This window comes from Culex quinquefasciatus, chromosome 2 (assembly GCF_015732765.1).
Source record: "Culex quinquefasciatus strain JHB chromosome 2, VPISU_Cqui_1.0_pri_paternal, whole genome shotgun sequence".
NCBI lineage: Eukaryota > Metazoa > Arthropoda > Insecta > Diptera > Culicidae > Culex > Culex quinquefasciatus.
This window is the reverse complement of record NC_051862.1, coordinates 128,471,725-128,495,023: the sequence shown is the minus strand read 5'-3', so window position 1 is coordinate 128,495,023 and position 23,299 is coordinate 128,471,725. Positions and strand designations below refer to the sequence as shown.

General features: G+C 40.5%; 2 protein-coding genes across 5 annotated transcripts in view; one reads left to right on the top strand and one right to left on the bottom strand.

Annotated features, from left to right (window-relative positions):
- Positions 1 to 3,772: 3,772 nt before the first annotated feature.
- LOC6042230 lies at positions 3,773 to 12,287 on the bottom strand. The gene is made up of 3 exons (XM_038252164.1): positions 10,918 to 12,287; positions 3,974 to 5,211; positions 3,773 to 3,911 (listed from the first exon to the last, which is right to left on the bottom strand). The coding sequence occupies exons 1-3, from the start codon at positions 12,172 to 12,174 to the stop codon at positions 3,884 to 3,886; spliced, it is 2,523 nt and encodes an 840-aa protein (XP_038108092.1). The 5' UTR covers positions 12,175 to 12,287; the 3' UTR covers positions 3,773 to 3,883.
- A 1,871-nt stretch (positions 12,288 to 14,158) lies between these two features.
- LOC6042236 (E3 ubiquitin-protein ligase CHIP) overlaps positions 14,159 to 23,299 on the top strand; it is a 41,419-nt gene continuing 32,278 nt past the window's right edge. The window contains exons 1-2 of one of the 4 annotated variants that reach the window (XM_038252161.1): positions 14,161 to 14,271; positions 14,405 to 14,999. In XM_038252161.1, coding sequence (XP_038108089.1) covers positions 14,880 to 14,999 — 120 coding nt within the window. In that variant the 5' untranslated portion in view covers positions 14,161 to 14,271; positions 14,405 to 14,879. Of the gene's footprint in view, positions 15,000 to 23,299 lie in introns of all 4 variants that reach the window. The other 3 variants (XM_038252162.1, XM_038252163.1, XM_001851323.2) reach the window with 3 other exon arrangements.

The following is a 23,299-nucleotide window of genomic DNA, read 5'->3' as shown; positions in this document are numbered from 1 at the left end:
GTGGCCACCACCTGGAGTGTCCGGAGGCCCCGGGGATGTTCCGATGGGGGGACATTTGCCGAACCGTAAGAGTTGGGGCAATATGGGTATCAAACTTTAGGGATTTTGATACTGGACATGAAATTTGACATTTTGGCAGTAGTGGCCATCACCTGGAGTGGCCGGAGGCCCCGGGGATGTTCCGATAAGGGGACATTTGGAGGAACCATAAGAGTTGGGGCAATATGGGTATCAAACTTTATGGTTTTTGATACCAGACATGAAATCTGACATTTCGGCAGTAGTGGCCACCACCTGGAGTGGCCGGAGGCCCCGGGGATGTTCCGATAAGGGGACATTTGGAGGAACCATAAGAGTTGGGGCAATATGGGTATCAAACTTTAGGGATTTTGATACTGGACATGAAATTTGATGTTTCGGCAGTAGTGACCACAATCCGGAGTGGCCGGAGGCCCCGGGGATGTTCCGATGGGGGGGCATTTGCCGAACCGTAAGAGTTGGGTCAATATGGGTATCAAACTTTAGGGATTTTGATACTGGACATGAAATTTGACATTTTGGCAGTAGTGGCCACCACCTGGAGTGTCCGGAGGCCCCGGGGATGTTCCGATGGGGGGACATTTGCCGAACCGTAAGAGTTGGGGCAATATGGGTATCAAACTTTAGGGATTTTGATACTGGACATGAAATTTGACATTTTGGCAGTAGTGGCCATCACCTGGAGTGTCCGGAGGCCCCGGGGATGTTCCGATGGGGGGACATTTGCCGGACCGTAAGAGTTGGGGCAATATGGGTATCAAACTTTATGGTTTTTGATACCAGACATGAAATCTGACATTTCGGCAGTAGTGGCCACAATCCGGAGTGGCCGGAGGCCCCGCGGATGTTCCGATGGGGGGAAATTTGCCGGACCGTAAGAGTTGGGGCAATATGGGTATCAAACTTTATGGTTTTTGATACCGGACATGAAATTTGACATTTCGGCAGTAGTGACCACAATCCGGAGTGGCCGGAGGCCCGGGGATGTTCCGATAAGGGGACATTTGCGGAACCATAAGAGTTGGGGCAATATGGGTATCAAACTTTAGGGATTTTGATACTGGACATGAAATTTGACATTTTGGCAGTAGTGGCCACCACCTGGAGTGTCCGGAGGTCCCGGGGATGTTCCGATGGGGGGACATTTGCCGGACCGTAAGAGTTGGGGCAATATGGGTATCAAACTTTAGGGATTTTGATACTGGACATGAAATTTGACATTTTGGCAGTAGTGGCCACCACCTGGAGTGTCCGGAGGCCCCGGGGATGTTCCGATGGGGGGACATTTGCCGGACCGTAAGAGTTGGGGCAATATGGGTATCAAACTTTATGGTATTTGATACTGAACATGAAATTTGACATTTCGGCAGTAGTGGCCACAATCCGGAGTGTCCGGAGGGCCCGGCAGATGTTCCGATGGGGGGACATTTTCTGGACCGTAAGAGTTGGGGCAATATGGATATCAAACTTTAAGGATTTTGATACTGGACATGAAATTTGACATTTCGGCAGTAGTGGCCACAATCCGGAGTGGCCGGAGGCCCCGCGGATGTTCCGATGGGGGGACATTTGCTGGACCGTAAGAGTTGGGGCAATATGGGTATCAAACCTAATGGTTTTTGATACCGGACATGAAATTTGACATTTTGGCAGTAGTGGCCACAATCCGAAGTGGCCGGAGGCCCCGGGGATGTTCCGATGAGGGGACATTTGCCGGACCGTAAGAGTTGGGGCAATATGGGTATCAAACTTAATGATTTTTGATACTGGACATAAAAAGTTGCATTTGGCCATTATCTGAAATTAAGCAGTTAAAATATGCTAATGCTAAGCAGTTAAAATATATTGCTTATTAGGCAGGAAGTAATAAATAGACTACTGCAATGCACATTTTTTGTGCCACTGTGAAAATCTGTTTCTGGAAATTTAGAATAACTATCTCGTAATCATTAAGAGCCCTGTAAAGGGTAGTTTTTAATGTTCAAATTTCCTTTACTGCCGCCGATTGCTTGCAACAGCCTTGCAAAAACATTCCCGCATCTTGGTAACTTTCGAGTGGTGAAGGAAAGTAAACTGATTTCACTTCGATTTCTATTTCAGCTTTCAGCGTAGTTCGATAGGACGGTTATTATAAGGGGGGAATTTGGACCGGACATTCTAATCGAAAATTTCAACAATCATCTTGCAAAGTTCTTTGTCATACTGGTCATGTGTAACATAACCACCTGCACCTTTTTTAAAATAGTGTACAATGTTCATTAGGGTGGATCGACATGATCGATTTTTCAGAACAGACATTTTCCGGTCCCATTTGGGCCCCCAAACAACCCCCCAAAATTTGGGAGCGATTGGGTTTGACTCGGCTATCCGCAAAGCGATTCAAATTTGTATAGAAATTTGTATGGGAAAACCCTCTTTTTACTTTTTAATTTTTATCATTTTCATTTTTCACTGAATTTAAAAACTAACACCGTAGAAGTATAGTCCTGAATGTCCTCTAAAATTTTGCCGAAGAAAGTATGGTCCTATCTTGCTTCTGAAAAAAGATACTCTAGAGTTTTTAAAAGAGGCATTTCAAAATAAGTGCTGAAATAGTAGTTTATGCAACAAGTTGCAAAAAGAGGATTTTTTCAGCACGAATCGCACATTTATCCAACGAGGTTCACCGAGTTGAGGTAATTTGAGTAACACGCAGAAAAATATTTTGTAGAATCAGCCTGTACGAGGTTTGATTCAACAAAATTTTTGTTGAAACAAACCTTGATTTTCTTAATTCCACAAAAATCTTTTGTTGTTTTGAAAAAGTTGCTTTGATGTTTAGCGTTGATTCAACAAAAATCTTGATTTTCAAATCAACAAAACGTTTTGTTGATTCAAATATGCCTTATTTTTCTGCATGTAGGAAGGAAACTTTCTATTGAAGATAATTTTGCAGCTATTGATCCGACTATTCATGCTCTTAGTGGAGTTGTCCGAATATACAATAAATCTTGTTATTTCAGAATAAGAAGCTTTGTTACTTACCATACCTTAAATTATGTAGTTTCAGGGAATGGCAACACGCGAATGTGAGGTCAATGAGGATTGCATTTTCGGATTCTGGGCAAAATAAAAAATATGCTTCGTAATTAAATTTGTAATTTATTAAGCTTTTTACAGCTCACTGGAATTCAAGTACTGATGATTAATAAATAGCAATCAGAACATTGAGGGTTTTTGTACAATGTAGTAACACATATTAAAAAAAAAATAACATTCTAATACTTCCTCCAATAATTTAAATATATCCAAACTCAAGCAAGCTTCTCCCTCAGTTTTCTCATTCTCTCTCGCACAATCTCATCCACTCCTTCGCTCAGGTCACCAAAGTCCGATGCTCCCCCTCCTCCGCAATGCAAATAACAGTTAAACTCCTCCAACTGCACCTCCTCCTCGGCGAACCCGTCCCCACTGGCTCCGTTCCGCACCCGAAACATCCACCCGGCGGAACACCGCGACGCCGTGCTGAACCACAGATACAACACCCGCTCGGTAAAGCTCATCCGGTACCACTGGTAGCGGTCGGGCCGCGGCCTGAAGCTATCGTACTCGAACCGGCCGGCACGGTTGAGCGCCCCGGTCAGTGCCCGCCAGCCGCGTTCTCCACCGGACAGGCCCAGCAGTGGGCGCACCTCGTGGTCCGTTACGGCCAACCGGGAGAGGCCGTTCCGTTTGTGGCTCAGCGTGACCTGCAGATGGTGCGTGCGCTGGTGCAGTGCCGGATTGCGGTAGAACTGGACGGTGACGATTTCGAGCCGGGTTAGAAAGTGGTACGGGCTGGGTTGTGGTTTGAATGGTGGCGCCACTAGTCTGAACGGACACGGGGCGATTGACTGTAGAGAAGAGTTAAGTTATTTTAGTTTAGAGAATGAGGATAAAACGAATGAACACCTACCTGTTGCGAAACCCCATCGACAGCCGCTGGCCGTCGCCACTTTTTTCCGACGTTTGCGACAGCTGCGTTACGTCCGGCTGCGGCTCCTCCCGGAACAACCCATTCATGCGATTTCGCATTTCAAGCGGAATGGCGGCATGCTCACCCCGATCGATGAGTTCCATCCCATCGATCTGGCTTTGGTCGATGGTGTCTTCCAGCACGATGGGCCTGTTGTCCATGGGCACTTCCTCGACATCGTCCGCGTAACCGGAATTGTCCCGCTCTATTTTAACCCGCGGAGAGGGCCGCTTCCGAGGCGAGAGATCCTGGACGGTCACATTATTTTCGTCGGCGAATCCGGGCGTGGAACATCGGCTGTCAACGGATGGCCGCACTTGCGGGGGAGGACGCCGTGGTGGGGTTGGCCGCTGTGGTGACGGCCGCGGCGTTCCGGGGGCGGCGCCAATCATCGGTCCGCCGAACGTGTTCTGCGTCGAGTGAGCTTCCGGCTGGAAGTTTTCCGAATCGGGCATCGGCATCGTGTCGGGCGTCGCTGGCAGCAACGGCGGACTTTCCTCGTAGGCGATCTGGCGAAGTTTGGTGCGCAATGGTTGCCGCGGCGTTTCGAATTGCGTCTCCGATACCAAAGCACCGTTGAAAAGCGGTTCAAGCGTGGAGACCGTCGGCGGAGTCTGCGTCGGCAACGTGGCAGGTACTGGAGCAGGTCGCGTTTGTGCTGCTTGCGGAGCCGGAGTTTGCAATGACACCTGGGGTCCAGCGGGTTGAGAAAGGGCTTCGCGTTCCCGACGAGCTCGCCGCGTCAGTTTAGTCACTCCCTCCGGAAGCTCGTTTCGCCGGAAGTGATCAATATTTTCCGCGAAATAAAACCTTACAATTTTGTCCAAATCTGCCAAGACTCGCTCGATTTTTTTCTGGTCGTTCTTGTAACGCTCCTTCAGGCCATTCGTGATGTACTCGTCCAGATTCGTGTAGCGTCTCACGTTGTCCAGATCGGCCCAGAAGCACTCCTCCGGCTTCACATCTTTGCTCAGCGGTGCGGTCTTTGGAGAGCGGTGTGCTTGCTGATGCTGGTCATCGTCGTCGTCGTCGTCGGAAATGGAAATTACTTCCTGTTGTCCTGGCGTCAACAGGGATAATTCCGAACCGTCAGATTGATGACCCTCGGGAATATCGGCGACGGCGTTGACGGACGCTTCCGGCTGCTGTGGCACCGGTTCGTCAGGTTGGATAGCATCCTGAAAAATTAGATCAGAATATCAGTTAAACAAAATAAAACATTTCATTTTTATTAGGTTGCTTTAACAATTACATTGGTGCAGATGTTAACCTGAGCTGAGATATGGACTACCTTTCAACATCTGATTTGTTCGAAATATGGCGAGAGAGTTTACTGGTACTAAAGAGAACGAATTTGACAGAAAAGGAAAAAAATGCAAAAATAACATTCAAAAAAAACAGTTGGAAAAGCATAGAAGAGAAATCCCGTTTTGCGATTTTTCGCATCCGACACACTTCACGCAACATGCTGCGAATCAAAACAATACCTTCTACAATCACAAACACAAAAATGAAATTTCAAGCTTTTAAGTGCTCTAAAAACTACCCTTTTCAGAATGCAGTCTCGATTCACCGTAAACCGAAGTGACATTGGTTTTGACAATTATAATCAAAATCAAACAATAATTAAATAAAGCTCTGTGACGTATATTTGGAGCCAGTTACAATCGTTAATGACATTTGAGAAGGGCGTAAGCGGTTTAAATATTGTTGTATTTCGTAATTTAAATATTGCTGTAACTCGAAGCCGTTGCATCGTATGAAAAAGTGATCAAAAACAAACTTGTAGGAAATTTGACGGGCTTTCCGAAATACACTGAAAGAAAAAAACACTCCACTTTTATGAGATTTTCGATTTTTAAGTTTAAAAGTCAAATTTGAAGGTGAGCCAACGATTTTTTTTCGCTCAATTTTTTTGGAGCAACTCACCTAAAAAAATACAAAAATCATTTACTGAAACCGTTTTTTTTTCAAAAGTGCTCTAAACCTCGAAATTTTCAAAAACCGAATACGGGAATCGATTCTCCGGACAATTTTACATAAAAGTCTCCATATCCATGTGAAGTTACAGCGGTTTTGAAATAAAAATGTTGAAAAAACAGGTTTTTTGATGGTTTTTGGCAATTTTTATATGACCGACTTGATTTTTCAGTCTCGTCCAATTTCCCATAAGTTTGTCTATGACCACATTTCAATTGGATGTATGGTCTTACAGATATAAGCGAATTTACTATCCAGGTTACTATACTACACTGAAAAAATATTATGTTTTCAGTTATGAGCAATGTAATTAGCTTATATCTGTAAGACCATACATCCAATTGAAATGTGGTCAAAGACAAACTTATGGGAAATTGGACGAGCTTTCCGGTAAAAATATTTTCGAGACTGAAAAATCAAGTCGGTCATATAAAAATTGCCAAAAACCATCAAAAAACCTATTTTTTCAACATTTCTATTTTTTAAAACCGCTGTAACTTCACAAGGATTGGACTTAGGACAATGGTCAATATGGAGACTTTTGTGTAAAATTGTCTGGAGAATCGATTCCCGTGTTCGGTTTTTGAAAATTTTGACGTTTAGAGCACTTTTCAAAAAAACAGTTTCAGTAAATGATTTTTGTATTTTTTTTTTAGGTGAGTTGCTCCATCCTGCATTTTTCGTGAGTCTTTTTGTAACATCTTAGGCTATTTTCACTAAAAATTTGAACGAAAAAAAATCGTGGGCTCACCTTCAAATTTGACTTTTAAACTTAAAAATCAAAAAATCTCATAAAAGTGGAGTGTTTTTTTCTTTCAGTGTATTTTCTTCGGAAAGCCCGTCAAATTTCCTACAAGTTTGTCTTTGACCACTTTTTGAGACGATGCAACGGCTTCGAGATACAGCAATATTTAAATTATGAAGTACAAAAATATTTAAAACACTTACGCCCTTCTCAAATGTCATTATCGAGTGTAACTGACTCCATATACACAAAAATGGCTTATATATGCCTAGAATAACATATCTACAAAGTTTCATTGAAATCGGAGAGGGTCGAGTACCTAAAAAAATCCTGTTTTGGGCTGGAATTGCTCTATACTTCTACGGTGTTAGTTTCATAAAATAATAAAACATGATTTTAGTAAACTAAAAAATGTGAAAATGCAAGTTTTCTCACAGTAATTTCCATACAAATTTTGTTCGCTTTGCACCAATCGTGGGCTTAACCAATCGCTCCCAAATTTTCGAAGGTTGTTTGGGACCCTAAAAGAGACCCAAAAAAGTGTTGCCAGTGTTGCTGATTGGATTTTTATCATTTTCATTTTTCTCATATAACTCGATTCCACTCTAATGTCCTATATTTGTGATGCAAATTATTAATCTGAGCCAAAATTAGAACAATTTTCAATAAATTTTAAATTTTCCGGGTATTCCCGGGAAATTGTTTGAAAATTTCTCGTTTCCCGGAAAATTGGTAACCCCGGAAAATTGGACGCTCTACAAACATCTTTTTCATAGTGTTTGTTCAAATCTATAGGCAATCAAACGTCAAAATTACCCCCCACTAGAGGGCGCTCAAACTTGTGGTGATGTTTTCATTATAACCTACAGCGAGTAAATTGGTTTGAAATTTGAAATTGTTTTATTTCATCATAAAATCGACATTAATAGCAAATTATACCATTTTCAGGTAAGAAATAAATAGCTTAATTGATATAAACGAAAATATTTTTGTGATGGCCGATTTAACCTGTTCATTATCTGATTCAAAATAAGGGAATGTTTTAATCAACCAAAACCTAACTAATCAATTTAGAATGTAGATTATTCAAGTGGACAAATATTTTTTAAAGTCACTTCTACCATAAAAGCAAAGATCGGCTTGAAAAATGATAATTGGATTGATTTTCAATATTAGCAATCTAACCTCATTCTCGCGTTTTCAATCCGGATCTCAGAATTTTCAATGAAAAAGGCAACTTAGCTAAAAAATCAAGAAGTCAGTCGATAGAACTTTTTATTTCTTACCTCCTGTTAACTTTATTTTATTCCAAAAGATCAATTTTCTTTTAAAAAACCTTAGAATAGTTTTCACTTCCCTTTGCACTTATCGCGCAAAAATGTAAACGTAACCTTGCACCAAAGTTCTCCTACTCGAATGTAGGTGGCGAATAGAGTTTTTAGCTTTGGTTTTGGGAGCCTATTGTATCTTTGAAACTGCGGGAACTGTCAATACATTTCCCTATGTTAAGATCTCCAAATGGATTTACAACCCAATATGCTAATTTTTATAATCAATTTATTTCAGGATTGGGTCAGAAAGTTCAACAATTTTGGTATAAGAAGACAACAATAGATAAGAAAACAACAACTTCTTGAAATAAAATTTTGAAAAAGATTGTTTTATCACTTTTTGTATTAAAAATTTGTGATAACTATCCACAAGGTATTAAACAGAGTCAAATGCAGGAGCTGGAACCTACGCTTGTGCAGGTAATTAACTATTGGTACCTGTTTTAATTGTAGGTAAGTTATGTTACTATATAAGCTCATTGTATCTCACACTTAAATATCACTCAACGGACACAACTGGTAGATTCCACCACTTCTTTAACTAGTACCATGGATTCTTGTCAATCACCACTCCGCCGTACGACCACCCAGCGTCGTTCGATAGGCTCGTCCAAGCGCACAACCCGCCGATCCACAACCGGCATTTCACCGTTGGCCATGGCTCTGCTGAGATCCCAGCTCGAGCGGAAGGAAGTAGCGCTTCTTCAGCAGGAACTGCTAGCTATTAGGATCCGGTCCAATGATCATAAGGAAGCACACGCTATCGACGTTGATCGGCAAGAAACCATCACTGATTTGGACAATGGACAAGCGAAACCCAAACGTGGGCAAAAGTTTCGTGCTGTGCGGAGGAGGATGTCCAAAGCGGTGGCACGAGTGTTTCATCGGAAATCGTCGAAAAAGTCCGAGAAACGACGCGATGAAGAGACTGAGGGCTCGGGACGGTTTCCGGTAACGGAGCTGTGAGGAACTTTAGGTTGAAGATGCATGCTTGTACGCTAAAATAGGTTCTAGGTTTGTTGATTTTCTCTGAAATATAATTCTAAAAAAAACAGCTTTGATGTACCTTTTCTATTTTTTTTGCCAAAGTCTTCAAGCATTTTTGTAACCCTTTCAGGTCTGAATTGAAGGAAAAACGTTACTTAATACACTTTTAGGTGGCTGGTGCCTTCCACTAATTTCTAGAATAATTTCGTCTACTTTTCCAGACACTGCCTTTGAAGAAAATGCTATCCCTCATGGCGGCCATTTGAGATTATTTTGCCTTCCTCACTGAGGTAAGGCTATAATCCTGCTCTAAAAATGAACTTTTTATTAAAAGCTCAAAGACCCACCTTCATGTATACATATCGACTCAGAATCGAAAACTGAACAAATGTCTGTGTGTGTGTATGTGTGTGTGTATGTGTGTGTATGTATGTATGTGACTAAAATTCTCACTGAGTTTTCTCAGCACTGGCTGAACCGATTTTGATCAAACCAGTTGCAATCGACTTGGTTTAGGGTCCCATACATCGCTATTGAATTGTTTGAAGTTTCGATAACTAGTTCAAAAGTTATGTATAAAAATGTGTTTTCACATATATCCGGATCTCATTTTAATGCATGTAAACGATGTCCGGATCCATTATCCGACCCATCGTTGGTTAGGTAATTGAAAGACCTTTCCAACGAGTCCACAACATTGAAGATCTGGCAACCCTGTCTCGAGTTATGACCACTTAAGTGATATTTATGTACTTTTTTGAAGCCGGATCTCACTTAAATGTATGTAAACGATGTCTGGATCCAACATCCAACCCATCGTTGGTTAGGTAATTGAAAGTCCTTTCCAACGAGTCCACAACATTGAAGATCTGGCAACCCTTTCTCCAGTTATGACCACTTAAGTGACATTTATGTACTTTTTTGAAGCCGGATCTCATTTAAATGTATGTAAACGATGTCCGGATCCATCATCCGACCCATCGTTGGTTAGGAAATTGAAAGACCTTTCCAACGAGTCCACAACATTGAAGATCTGGCAACACTGTCTCGAGTTATGACCACTTAAGTGATATTTATGTACTTTTTTGAAGCCGGATCTCACTTAAATGTATGTAAACGATGTCCGGATCCATCATCCAACCCATCTTTGGTTAGTTAATTGAAAGACCTTTCCAACGAGTCCACAACATTGAAGATCTGGCAACCCTGTCTTGAGTTATGACCACTTAAGAGATATTTATGTACTTTTTTGAAACCAGATCTCACTTAAATGTATGTAAACGATGTTTGGATCCATCGTCTGACCCATCGTTGATTAGGTTATTAGAAGACCTTTCAAACGAGTCCACAACTTTGAATATCTGGCAACCCTGTCTCGAGTTAAGACCACTTATGTGATATTTATGTACTTTTTTGAAGCCGGATCTCACTTAAATGTATGTAAACGATGTCTGGATCCAACATCCGACCCATCGTTGGCTAGGTAATTGAAAGTCCTTTCCAACGAGTCCAGTATTTTTCTAGATCTAAAAAAATAGCTGAAATATTTGTCCAAACCACGCATATTACCCATTGTTGGTAAAAAGTGAGGAAGGCATCAACCACATAGGTGGATTAAGTTAGTTTTTTAAAACACATTTTAATAGTAATAGAAAATAGCTGCGTAAATATAGTTAAAACTGTATAAGAAAATAAATTTAGTATAATTTTGTACATTTTTTGACAAAAATCCAAGTTTTTTCATGATATTCACAATGTTACGAATAGATAATTTGTTTTCTTGCACCATTTTTCAGTTTGAAATATAAATATAGAAATTATATTTTTAATCAATCACTCACCCGTGCTTCCACCAGCGGATCTGCAGGTGCAACCAAAGCGTCCTCCGACGAAACCAACGGATCTACCGGCGGAACCAACGACTCCACCTGCACCAACGCAAACGACTCCACCTGTTGGGTCGGTTCCAGCGCCGTGATGACCTCTGACGTGCTCTGATAAAACGGCCCAACATCCGGAACCGGTCTCATTTCATGGGGCTGCGTCATGGCCATCTCTGACCGCATCTGCGCAAACTCCGAGCCTTCGGAGTGCGTCGATTCGTCCGCAACCGAGCTGACGTCCAGCGGCGTAATCCCGATCATCGTCTCGCTCTCAGATTCGTCATCATCGCTCGCATACGCTTGCAGGCCAAACCGTTGGTTAAGCGCGTCGTCCTCGAAAACGAGCCACCGGAGCGATCGATAAAGGGAGCGGGGCGGGTTGCCGGCGAGCAAAGCGTAAACCTCTTTGACATCGATTCGTTCGCGGGCGTTTGACCGGTTTGTCAGCGCGTCCAGAAGCGGATCCATTTGTGGTTGTGGTTCCAGCGGAAGTGTCGCTGCTGCCGCCCCTGCTTGCTTGGATTCGTAATTGCGCTGGGCGTTCATCAGGTACTCCGGCAGCTTCACCAGCTTCGAGCCCCAATGTTTGAAACCTGTTCGAACCTTCTCCAACACCTTATCCTCGTGCTGCAACAGCAAATTGTCCTTCCGCATGCAGACCCAGCTCTCACTGATTCCGGCGGCATCCAGCTGCACCTTATAATCCTGGTAATCTTCGTCGCTGCGCATCCTCATGGCCAGGGCCAGATGCAGCCGGTACTCGTAGTACTCACTCTCGAACCTGAGCTTGTACAGCGGTACCCGGATGCGGAACTCTGGCGTTTCAACGTAAGCCTGGAACAGCTTGTACCGGTAAGCCTTTGCGTCCGCCTCGATCGCGGCCGGGTCAGTGTATTTCCTCTGCTCGATGACCTCTTGGCGGGCGATCTCGCGAATATTCGTCTTACAGAAAAAAATCTCCCGCGCGTACGGATTCTCCCACGGCGCACGGTCCTTCTTCTGCTTCTTCTTTACCGGTTCCGCGATGGTCTCCGCCGGCGGAACCACTTTGCTCGATTTCGGCCCAGGCTTTCCTGTTTTTATCGGTCCACGCACCTCCTTCGCTATCAGCCGGATGTTTTCCTGCAATGCGGTCACCTTTGTACTCATCTGTGGCTCCACGGGTTTCCTGAACACGCCCGGCGGCGATTTCTTCGCCTTTTTTGCCGGCGCCATCGCACCGGGCAAGCAATTAGTCGGGCAAAAAATCAAAAACTTCACCGTGATTTCCGTTGAAAATTTCTCACGATTGATTGAAGTTTCGCGGCGCAAATTACGAGGGGATGGAAAATTGGTTTGTTTATTTTCACTTGTAACCTGTAACCTTGGAAGAGAACTGAAATGGATGTTCTGCACGGTCACCTGGAGTTACTCAAAATCAAGTTCGGATCTCGAACTGGAAAATGAGTGGTTTACTGTATTTGATTTTGAGTGGATTTTTTCACTCAAACGGCAGATCAAAAGCTGTAATGGCGTTTGAGTAAATTTGGCACTAAAGCCCTATGTCAATTTTTATGTACAATGGTAAAAAACATGATTAAAAACCATTTCTGATAACTTTTGCCTTCCTCACCTTATGTAAGGTACGCACTTCGGAAGTAATCGGTCAAGAAAAATTTCAAATGGGCAGCAGCGGTAGCGAAAGCATGTCAGAGAGGGTGAAGAAAAGCCCCAAGAAAACATTCCCTCTCTTTTGTTCTGCCGTTCGTAAAGCTGTTTCTTGACCCCTTTCCTTCCGGTCTGCGTACTAGCCTTTACTGAGGAAAGGCTATAAAATCACTCGAAAAATGAACTTATTAATTTGACCTCGTAGATGTCCGGGTGCATCATACGACCCATCGTTAGTTAGATAATCGAAAGACCTTTCAAATTATCCTAAAACATCGAGAATCTGACAACCCTATCAAAAGTTATTAGCACTTAACTGTTATTTATACACTTTTTGGAGGCCGGATTTCAGATATTGTGATAGAAACATTGTCTGAATCTTCCATGCGAACTACCGTTGGATAGGTTATTTATCAGACCTTGCCGATGAGCCAGAAATATTGAAGGTCTGCGAACCCTATCAAAAGAAATGAGTAATAAAGTTGATTTGTCAAACATGTTCAGGGGGAATGTTGCTATTTTTACTGAATGTATTGACTTGATGAATGTGAGGAAGGCACCAACCACCTAAAGGTGGATTAAGCAACGTTTTTTTTTTCATTTTAATGCAAAAAATTTTGTTTGACAAGACAACATTTTTTCGATGGATCAACTATAGGAGCTTTTCTGTCAAGAAGGACCGCAAGGTTAATTTTTCAAAATTGTTTTAAAAATCGATTTTAAACTCTTTGTGGTCGTACAAAGGGTCATTGTACTCAGAAAAATAAGCTTTATCGCCGTGTTTATAGCTGTAAACAATAATATCAGCAATCTAAGCTTCATTTTAGGACCCAATTGAACTTGTGTTTTTATGATGTTTTCGTTTCTCGTACAGTCTTCAAATCATTTGCAGCTTAGTTCAGTTTATTACAGGTAAGCTAAAAAGGTGTTTCTTTGGACAGTTCGGATTGTCCGGAAGATTCGAATGCAAATCAAATCCTTCCTCCTCCAACGGATTGAACATCTTGCGGACCCGTTTAGGTCTTTCGGGTGGACCGGACAACATTTGCTGGAGGAGGAAGTGTTTACTTTGCTTTCCATTTTCCGGACAATCTGGAAGGTGCCGAACAAAACCGAAATTTTCAAACATCTAATTAGTTGGCTTTTCTTTGGGTGCGTTCTTTTATTACGTAATGAAAAATCGGATTTTTAGACCTCCCCCCCCCCTCCTGCTCGTAAAAAAAATTTCATACAAATTTTAAAAATTTTGTACACTGTAACTGAAAATCGCACTTTGCTGAGTTCGTTTTCGCACTTTTTCAAACGATTTTTCAGTTCAACTACGATTACACTTTTTTGTGTAATCGCAGTTGAACTGAAAAAATCGTATGAAAAAGTGCGAAAACGAACTCAGCAAAGTGCGATTTTCAGTTACAGTGTATGGAGCGTAACACGGCCGTGGAGATCTCTATGTGCCTTTCCTTCAGTGTAAAAATTCTGTAACCTCCCTCGCAGCTTTAGCGAGCCCCTCGTCGTCACTGTCACTTTCGACACAGGGTGCCACACAAAACTTGCCAAGTCCGTCTTTTGTTTTTGTTTCTGTCTGGGTGCTCTTTATTTCCGCGCTCATCTTTCTATTGTTTTCGCTGCGCGCTCCTCCCTCGGGGAAAAACTCCCGTGAAACAGGTGAAAAGTGGGGAAAACCAAGGTGCAAATTTCCTCGCCCGTCGCGGTCCAGTCAGTTTCGATTTGACAGTCGTCGCGCACAGTTGTGTTGTGAAGAGTGGGGAAGTGAATTTTGAAATATTTTTTTCTGCAGATTGTTGTTATCGTTGCGCAAGGCCCCGCACACGAAAGAGAAAGGCCCCTCCCGCTTGCCGTACGTTGTGTGGCCAAGGGTTCCGTCCGTCCGCCCGAGAGTGGTCACAAAGCGTAGCGAGAAAAAATCGAAGGAAGGAAAAATCAGCCGCGGAGGCGAGAAAGTGAAATTGTGATTTGCACTTTGGTTTTTGAGCTGCTGCTGCCTCTGCTGATTAGGCAACAATTTTTGAAGCAGTGTTTTTGAGTGTGTGGGTTTGTGCGCGCCGTTGATAAGAGCAATAACATAAATAAAAAAATATTCCCAGGCTATCGAGAAGAGCCCCTTTATCAAGTGGAAGAGGAGAACAACCAAAAGAGCTGGGCTATTGCGACTCTCGCAAAGCAAATTCAAGGTTGTTCAGAATTGAAGTGCTCTGAAATTTAGCCCAGATTCGTGATTTTCTTCCCCTTCGGGGACCAGCAGCACCAGCACCATGAGCAAGCATATGTACTCGACGGCCAACCTGACCGATGTCGAGCTCAAGGACCAGGGCAATCGGATGTTCTCCGCGCGGAAGTACGAGGATGCCATCAACCTGTACACGAAAGCAATCGTAAGTGGTCCAAACGTAATGCTTTGTTTTTCTTTTAAAATCCCTTTAAGGTTTTGTTCCCGTGGGATAAACCAAAACGATGTGGGAGGTGAAAATTATTTCCTCCGCCCTGAACCTTCTTTCGACCTTTTTACTTCAAATGTTTCTAGTGAATGCGATCGCGAGAAAATCTATGACCTCCGGACAATGAACCGTTCCAGCGAGGAAGAGTTGTTATTCTACTCTGGCAAGGCTAATTTTCTTTGTGCGAAGGAAACGCCTTTTAAATTTTGCCAATCGTAACCATGTATGCGGGCGGAGGTGATTTTCACGATTGCTCACAAACGATTTAAGAGAGTGTTGAATTGCACTTTTTGTCGCTGTGAATCAGTAAATTAAAACAAATCACTTTACACCTACCGCTGCTTGCTCTCATTCACCATTTCCGGTATAATTTGGACCGTGGTTAAACATGAATATACCAAACTGTTAACTCGAAGTTATCAGATTTAAAGTGATACTATCCAACATTTTTGTTAGAAAAAATAATTTTAAAAAAATATATGAAGCTCACTGTGACGTAGAGAGTAGCACTCACTTGTAAAGATTTAAAAAATAAGCAAAGCACTAAAATTACAAGCCATGGTTTCAACATTTGAATGAAATAGGCTTTTATTAAAAATCAAAACAATTTTCAACAAACCCAAACATGCTATATATGATTATGTACCAATCACAGCAAAATGCATCAAAATTGTGAAGCCTCCCTCCCCTTTCAAAATTTTCTTTAAAAACATTACTCCAAAAAATATTACTCGAAATTAAATTTTCATTGACAAAACTTGTTCAATTCATGTTTAACTATTTAAAAAAAAATGTAATTTGTTGGTTTATTGGATACGACAACTTGCTAGTTTACACTGTTTATCAGGTCACATTTTATAACGTTTATTTTTGTATTTTTAGAGCATTTTTGGACTAATTTTGGGCCAACAGATCAAAAAATCTAATCTAATCTAATCTAACACAAACGCAGCCAGTCCGATGAAAGCATGTTGGACTCTTGTGATTTGATTACGCCCCAAGCACTTATCTTGTCATCATTAATAATTGCAGTACATCCGAGAACAGCCGAAAATGAATTGCAAAAATTAAAGCGGCAAGCCCTACTGCGTTGTGTTTACCGCAAAGAGGATTCTGTGAACGGATCACATTTCACAGAATCTACAGGGAAGGAAGATTGCGTGGACATACCGTACCAAACGCTCCGAATCAGTTGTAGTTGGGTGTGTAAGTGTAAATTTGGCAAATAATTATATTTAAAGGGGGGTTCGTGGAAATGGAGAAATGGGGATTGGGAAAATGGAACATGGAGAAGGGGTAGGAAGGATATTTCATTGATTCAATAGTAGTTGATTTATATTGGTATGGTAAGTATGTAAAAAATATCAGCAAAAAATTATGGAAAGATCTCACCAAAATCTGGATATTTTAAATAAGCAGCTTCAATCTTCATTTTCCTGCAACCGGAATTGGACACAGCCTGACGGCGTGACGATCGTCACCTCCTCTAGGTTCTTGATAGTTTTCCGTCGACGAACCAAATCGACTAGAATCTGCTTCCATTTAGGGGCTGTTTAAGTGAAGGGAAAGGCTCTGCAGGATGCAAACAGCTTCTGGCTTTGCCGGAAGGGAATCTTCACCGTTCCGCCATACGAAAAAGTTCACGGAGAGCTTCACTTTTGTCTTCAGCCACATAAAGATTCTCTTGCAGAATAAAGTCATCCGAAGAACAAATCCGAAACCGTCGTGGATTTTTTTTGAAAATTGGCCAACAGATGCGAGAAACAACTTGAAAAAAAAACCGGAGAAAACGTCAAATTTACGACACCGAAAAAAATTTACGTCCAAACTCGCCCATGGCTACTTCGATCCACCTCGAAACACAACAGTTTATAGGACCTTAAAAAAAACTCTAGATTTGTTAATTCAAATGTTCAAATCTTTAGTTTTTTTTAAAGGTCCAATAAACAAAATTTTCAGTTTTTGCTTTTTGGGTGTTTTAAATACCCCTGACTCAAGGCGCATGTTTTCACAAGTTTTAGAAAGCCTTTGAAAATGAATAATATATTTAGTTAGGAATTTCTAAAAGAACAATTCTAAAGTTTTTTTAAGGTCCTATCAACATATGAAAGACAATAGTTCAAAAACTCGAGAATTATTGATAATCATGATTGAATTGAGGAAACCCCGGAAAACTCTTCCTTTTTAAATCAAACTCACTAAAAAATAAAAATTTCTAGTCAACAAAAGCATCGACCAAATCAAAAAGCAATTCAATGATAAAAAAAGTTGTTAAAATTCCGTACAAATCCGTATTATGCGTAAAATTCCCTACAAAAATTCCGGCCTGTTAAAAATCCGCGAAGAGGTTCGAAAATCCGAATGGTAACGAAAAAATCCGTACAGTTGGTAGCCTTATGCATGTATAATCTAAAAATACATGGCTCGGGTTAGTTTTCAAAACGTCCTTAGAGCCAAATCCCTCAAATGGAGGAAAACGATGAACAAGTTTTTGACCATTATTTTAATTCTTATTAATATGTAAGAGAGTTTCAAAGGCATATTTTTAGTCAAAATGATTGCTTTGACTATGGTAGCCATATGAAGTGAATGAAAAAAATTAGCAATTTATGTGTGTTTTAGCCTTGCAGGCCAAGGATTGATACCTAAGAGCATGCAATGGCACTGACCTTGTTGCGTGCTCTTCGGTTGACGTCCACGTAAGGAACATCCTGGAAGGAGCGTAACTAACTACATCCGTAGTTCTGTTAGATCATCCGAATTATCTTGATCAGAACAGTATAGCTCTGGTTCCTTGCGAGTGTCCTATTTTCTTACCTCCACGTTGGCTTGGTTTTCATGATGACCTAGCTGGTGGCCTGTGGAAACGGATCGTAAACCTTTGACCACCGCGGGTCAGAGTCGAGACGGCTAAAAGAAAGGGGCGCGACAATGTGGGAAAGGGAAGTAATTTGTGATTGTAGACGGTATTGTTTTGATTCGCAGTATGTTGAGTCAACTGCTGTGGATGTACCTGAAACATCGCACAACGGGGTTTCTCTTCTTTCCGTTTTTATCTACCATTAGAGAGCCTGGAGCTTGTTAGAGAACGAACGTCTCAGGCCTGAAATGCCAATCGAGGCGCGGAAGCTGTCAAGCGGAGGTGCCTATCGAGCAAAATCCTTTGTCTTTTGCTCGATTGGTACCTCCGTTTGAGAGTTCTCGTGCTTCGATTGGTGCTTTTGGTTTGAGGTGTCCGTCCTCTAATAGGCTCCAGGCTCTCTATCTACCATCTATATTCTGTTTATTTTGTTTCACTGATTCTCTAACACGCCTTCTGTTTATTATCGTCCATTTGTTTTCGATTTTATTTTCTTGATTCTCTTATTTCTCAACGCTTTTCCACTCTATTTACTAATTGATGCTGCTGTAACAAACTGTCTGTTTTCCCTTAATTTGGTAGCGATGTCAATTTTGTTTATCTTTATTTATCTATTTGAATAATTTTTCATCTGCCCTATAAATTGCCCTTATACAATCTAAGCTTGTTTGTTGCCTCTATTTATCAACTATTGTTAATTTCTTTATCTACTTCATTAATTACTATCTTTCTTTTGCTATTGATTCTTCAATAATATATTTCTTTCACTGTCTATTGTTTTCAATCTTACCCTTTTCTTTAAAACAAGTGAGGTTTGAGCCCTTACTCAATTTTTGGAATGATCAAAGAATTAACACAAGTATTACTATTGTATTTTTGGTAAACTTTTATAACATGCTTAGGACCAACAATTGTAACAAAACACCGCGACAAAAGAAATAGCAACAAATAAACAGACTCAACAATAGGGAAGATTTCAGGAGAAAACAATACACAGTAAATAACAATAAGTTTTTGAATTCAAACTAAAAATAAAACAGTACTTGCTTTAATGAAAATTGATAGGCACACTATAAATGGTTAGGCGCTTATACTTACATCAAACCCTACGTAATGTACCACCCCCGGCCGAGTTAAAATGCGTAACCGGAAAAGAAGGTGTGCATGCCTGGCACGAACACTCAAAGCGTGTTCTAGCGTGCTGCTCGTACTGACTCAGAGCAAGGGTGAGATGTAGGTGTAAGGGCAGTGCGTGTTCGTCGGGAACCTAGTGCATAAGATCGGTCAAGGCCCGTTCTTACACTGAAAATTGCGAATTTATGTGTGTTTTAGCCTTGTTTTATAACACCAGGTTGATTCGACCATTTACATGAGCAAATTGTTTCATACGTCCCTGTACTTGGGACTTTTTTTGAGAAAGAATGACAATACGATCATTGGCAAAATTTATTTGTTTTGTGATTAAAACAAATTTATATCAAACATTCTTATTTAAAACATCGTTTCAACATCCCCCGCAAAAGAGCAGTCGATGTTTTGTGTTGATTGGGAGAAAACATCGCAGAGGAGAAAAGTCCAACTCGAGCCAAACATTTCATTAGGGCACAAAAGCAAAAACCGCGATTCGAGAAAATCGCTTGCTAAAAATGGACAACTTGTTTCAATTCCTATTTAAAAAATAAGCATGACTGATGGTATTTTTACTGATGATTCGATAAAACACACCATTATCCTCAACTCTGCTTTACTGCTTCTTAATTTATGTTGATTTTCGCAATAAAACTCATAATTTTAAAAATCTCGTTATTAGGCCCTTTTAGCTTTCCAACTGCTGTTCATAATGGGCCCTTTCTAAATGCAATTTCGAAGAGAACTAAAAGGGCACTAAAGCGCTGTCACCGGATTGTTGTTTTGAATGATGTTTATGGGCCCTTTTGTTTAGTTAGAAATAATGAGGAATTCAGTGGAAATTTTGATAATTGGTGAAGTTTTATGATCGAATGGAGCAGATAAGGTATGTGAAACATTAAAATTCTTCAAAAGTGTACTGAACAGCAGCCGCGGGCCGTATTCAATATTGTATTTCGACGAAGTTTTTTTTCTGCAGAAACCCTTGGTGAAACGTTAACCAAACTTTGTTTTGAAGAGAATTAGTGTTAAGAATGTATGAAAAGTTCACTTTATAACATAGAAAGTTCCTTAACCACGAAAAACTAACGAAAAGAAAAGGGCACAATTGAACTTTTTCTGGTTTGGAGTGAACATTGTTATGTGCCCTTTTGTTTTTTTGATTTTTTCAATAGGAAATTGTTTGCTATCAATCTGATTCTTGGAGGGCATGTAGGGAGTGTACTATGGAGTGGAATAGTGGAATAATCCCGAATGTTAACTTTTTGGTTTTGTGCCCTAATGAAATGTTAGGCTCGAACTGACAGATTTTATTCTCTCTCTCTCGCGTTGGTTCATACGCCGGCTGAGAGCACGAACAAAACGACGAATTACCACTGATTTGTTTATCTTTTCTTCAGTGGTCCATGGGACCTTGGAGAACTCGGGTTCCTGGAGTTTTCAGAGGGCGTTTATGCCTGATAAGATGGATGCGGTCATTATCGCTCGTTCCTGCACAGATTCCGCATCACACAATTTTGGGGGAAGCTAGCCGCCTCTGCCGGAATAAACGACTGAAACTTCGTTTTGCTGGCTGGCAATTTGGAAAATATTCTTCGCGCATCATTTAGGTCATATAATCAGCGCAATGTATTTAACGGGATAACTAATATTCATCTTTTTCGTAAAAACTCATGTGCTTATAATAATTAAGTAATTATTATGGAACATACGTCCTTTTCCTATGAGCGTAAGTACTTTTTTGAAATTACCAGTACTTACGATCTTGCATCACCAAGGACGTATGTGACTTCTCCGTATGAAAAGCACATTCGACCTTTTATATGCGGGCGATATTTTTGTTCAAATTATTTTTTTTTTTTGGAAATTCTGCTCGAGTAGTAGTGCGTTAGAAGAGTGCAACCGTACTAAAAACTAAATTTTGAACAACTGGCGCTTACGACCTTTTGAAAACTAACCCAAGATGGAAACAACTCAATTTGTAAGAAGCGACCGCGTGGTCCCGTTTGGTTGGTTGCACACACACACACACACACACACACACACACACACACACAATATTACTCAAAAAAGAGGTAATATTCAACCTATTAAATTTTCAACATAAAGTGATGATAAAGTGCACCGTTTTTAAGTTATAGCCATTTTTAGGTAACTCACTGCTAGCATGTGACAAGCATGTGTAAGCTACTTACAAGGATCACATTGAAAGTATCCAGGTTAAATGTAACAAATATATTAAATGTTTGTATCCACTTATAAACAGGAATTCTAGACTTTGTCTCAAGAATAAACTGTTAATTTATAAACAAATTTTCAGACCTGCCATGCTTTATGCTGTGCCGATCTGGACAAGCTGTTGCTTAACCAGGAAGAAAAACTTCAGAGGATTCAGAACAAAATTCTGAAAATGATTCTGAAACTTCCTCCCTGGTTCAGCACCAGTGAACTTCATCAATTAGCCGAAGTTGACACTTTGGATGTTATGTCCAATAAGATAATTGATGCATTTCGACAAAAATCATTGCAGTCTTCAGCTGCATTGATCCGCTCTTTATATAGTTTATAAGTTAGTTTTAAGGGATCCCTTTTTCCTTTTGTACATGTAGGACCGCCTACATTTAAAATCACTGAATAGCGAAAGCTACAATTTTTCATGAATAAATGAAAGTTGCTAGTATTTAAAATTGAGGTGAAAAGTCATCGTTTGTGATTGGACACTCAATAATATTTTAACTGAATGAAAGTACATGGAAGAGAAAATCTGAATAAATATAAATTTAAAAAAAAAAGCATGTGAACAAGATTGTCCGTCAGACCTGGACGCAAACGCAAAATTCGGCGCCTGTCATCACAGCCTGCCAGTCATCGACCATTGAACAAAGCAACCCCTGCAGATTGTTCGACTGACAGCTGATGGAAAAATCGAACTGGCACAGCGTTCTGCGTTCACCACTGCGTCGAACGGACAATCTTGTTCTTAGCTTAAGGTGAAGCCGTTGATCATTTTCGATGAACATTGATCATCACTATAAAATTTTCTGAATTAAATTCAATTTAATGAATTTCAGCACCAAAAGGAATCAGCATGTGCCGGTTGTTGCCTTCTAGAAGCCAGTGAAAGAATTTTTGATCTATATCAAATGTGCGCAAAATTTATATAATTTTGTGGCACAGTCATTGACGTCCTATTTGGAAATAATTGATTAATGACGATTTCCATAACTTTACAAGGAATAGGATAATAGTTACCAAAAGGAATCAGCATGTGTAGGGCACTATTCTAAACAACTTGTTAAAGGAATTTTTTCAAAATATTGGAAGCGACGCAAAATTTATAACGTCATGATTCGAATTCCCGGACGCTTCGAAACCCGGACACTTCATCTTGTTTTATCATTTTTAGGATATAAGTTCGCATTATGAATGTCAAAACTGTTCCAACATGAACATTCATTTAAAGTTTTTTTGAACGCTGTAGTTAATGCCAAAACAATTTAATACAATAAAATTATAAGTTTACCAAAAATGCGAAACATTTCACTTGACATATTTCATAGGCGTCCGAAGCACCGGGAAGGCAAAGTAGAAATTTATGGTTTCGATTTCCTTAAATTCTAGCAAATTTTTATATAAACTATCGATTGTTTTGATGTTAACAGCTTATTTGAGACCTAAAGAATGCCATTCACTAACATTTCAGTCCAAATTTGTGCGATTCATAAGTAAAATCGAGTGTCCGGAAATCGAATCAGCTTTTATCAGTGTCCGGGATTCGAAGCACAACAAGTCATTTTAATTTTAAAATTCTGATAAAAAAAATGTTATAAAAGACACATTTTGCATGCTTTTTCTTGAAACTGACTGTTTATACTACATCCTGATGATATTTCTACATTTCCAACTTATTACATGATTTTTTGCCAGCTATAACAAAAATGATATGTTACTAAGTGTTCGGATTTCGAATCATGACGTTGTATTTGAACGAAAAATCACGACAATGATGGAAGTCTTCACGTTAAGGGCTATATATATTATACATTATATACACAAATCTTACTTTTAAAAATAACGATGCGTTAGTTTGGTGTCTTAGAAAATAAATCTACCCTCTACTAAGTAGATTCCTGAAGGCTTATTCCTGGTTGGTGTAATATAAGGTAAAACACAAAATTATCGACCTCGTCGTACCAAACCCCTCCCAGCAGCAACCTTCGGAATCTTTCGTTGACATTGTAAACCCAAA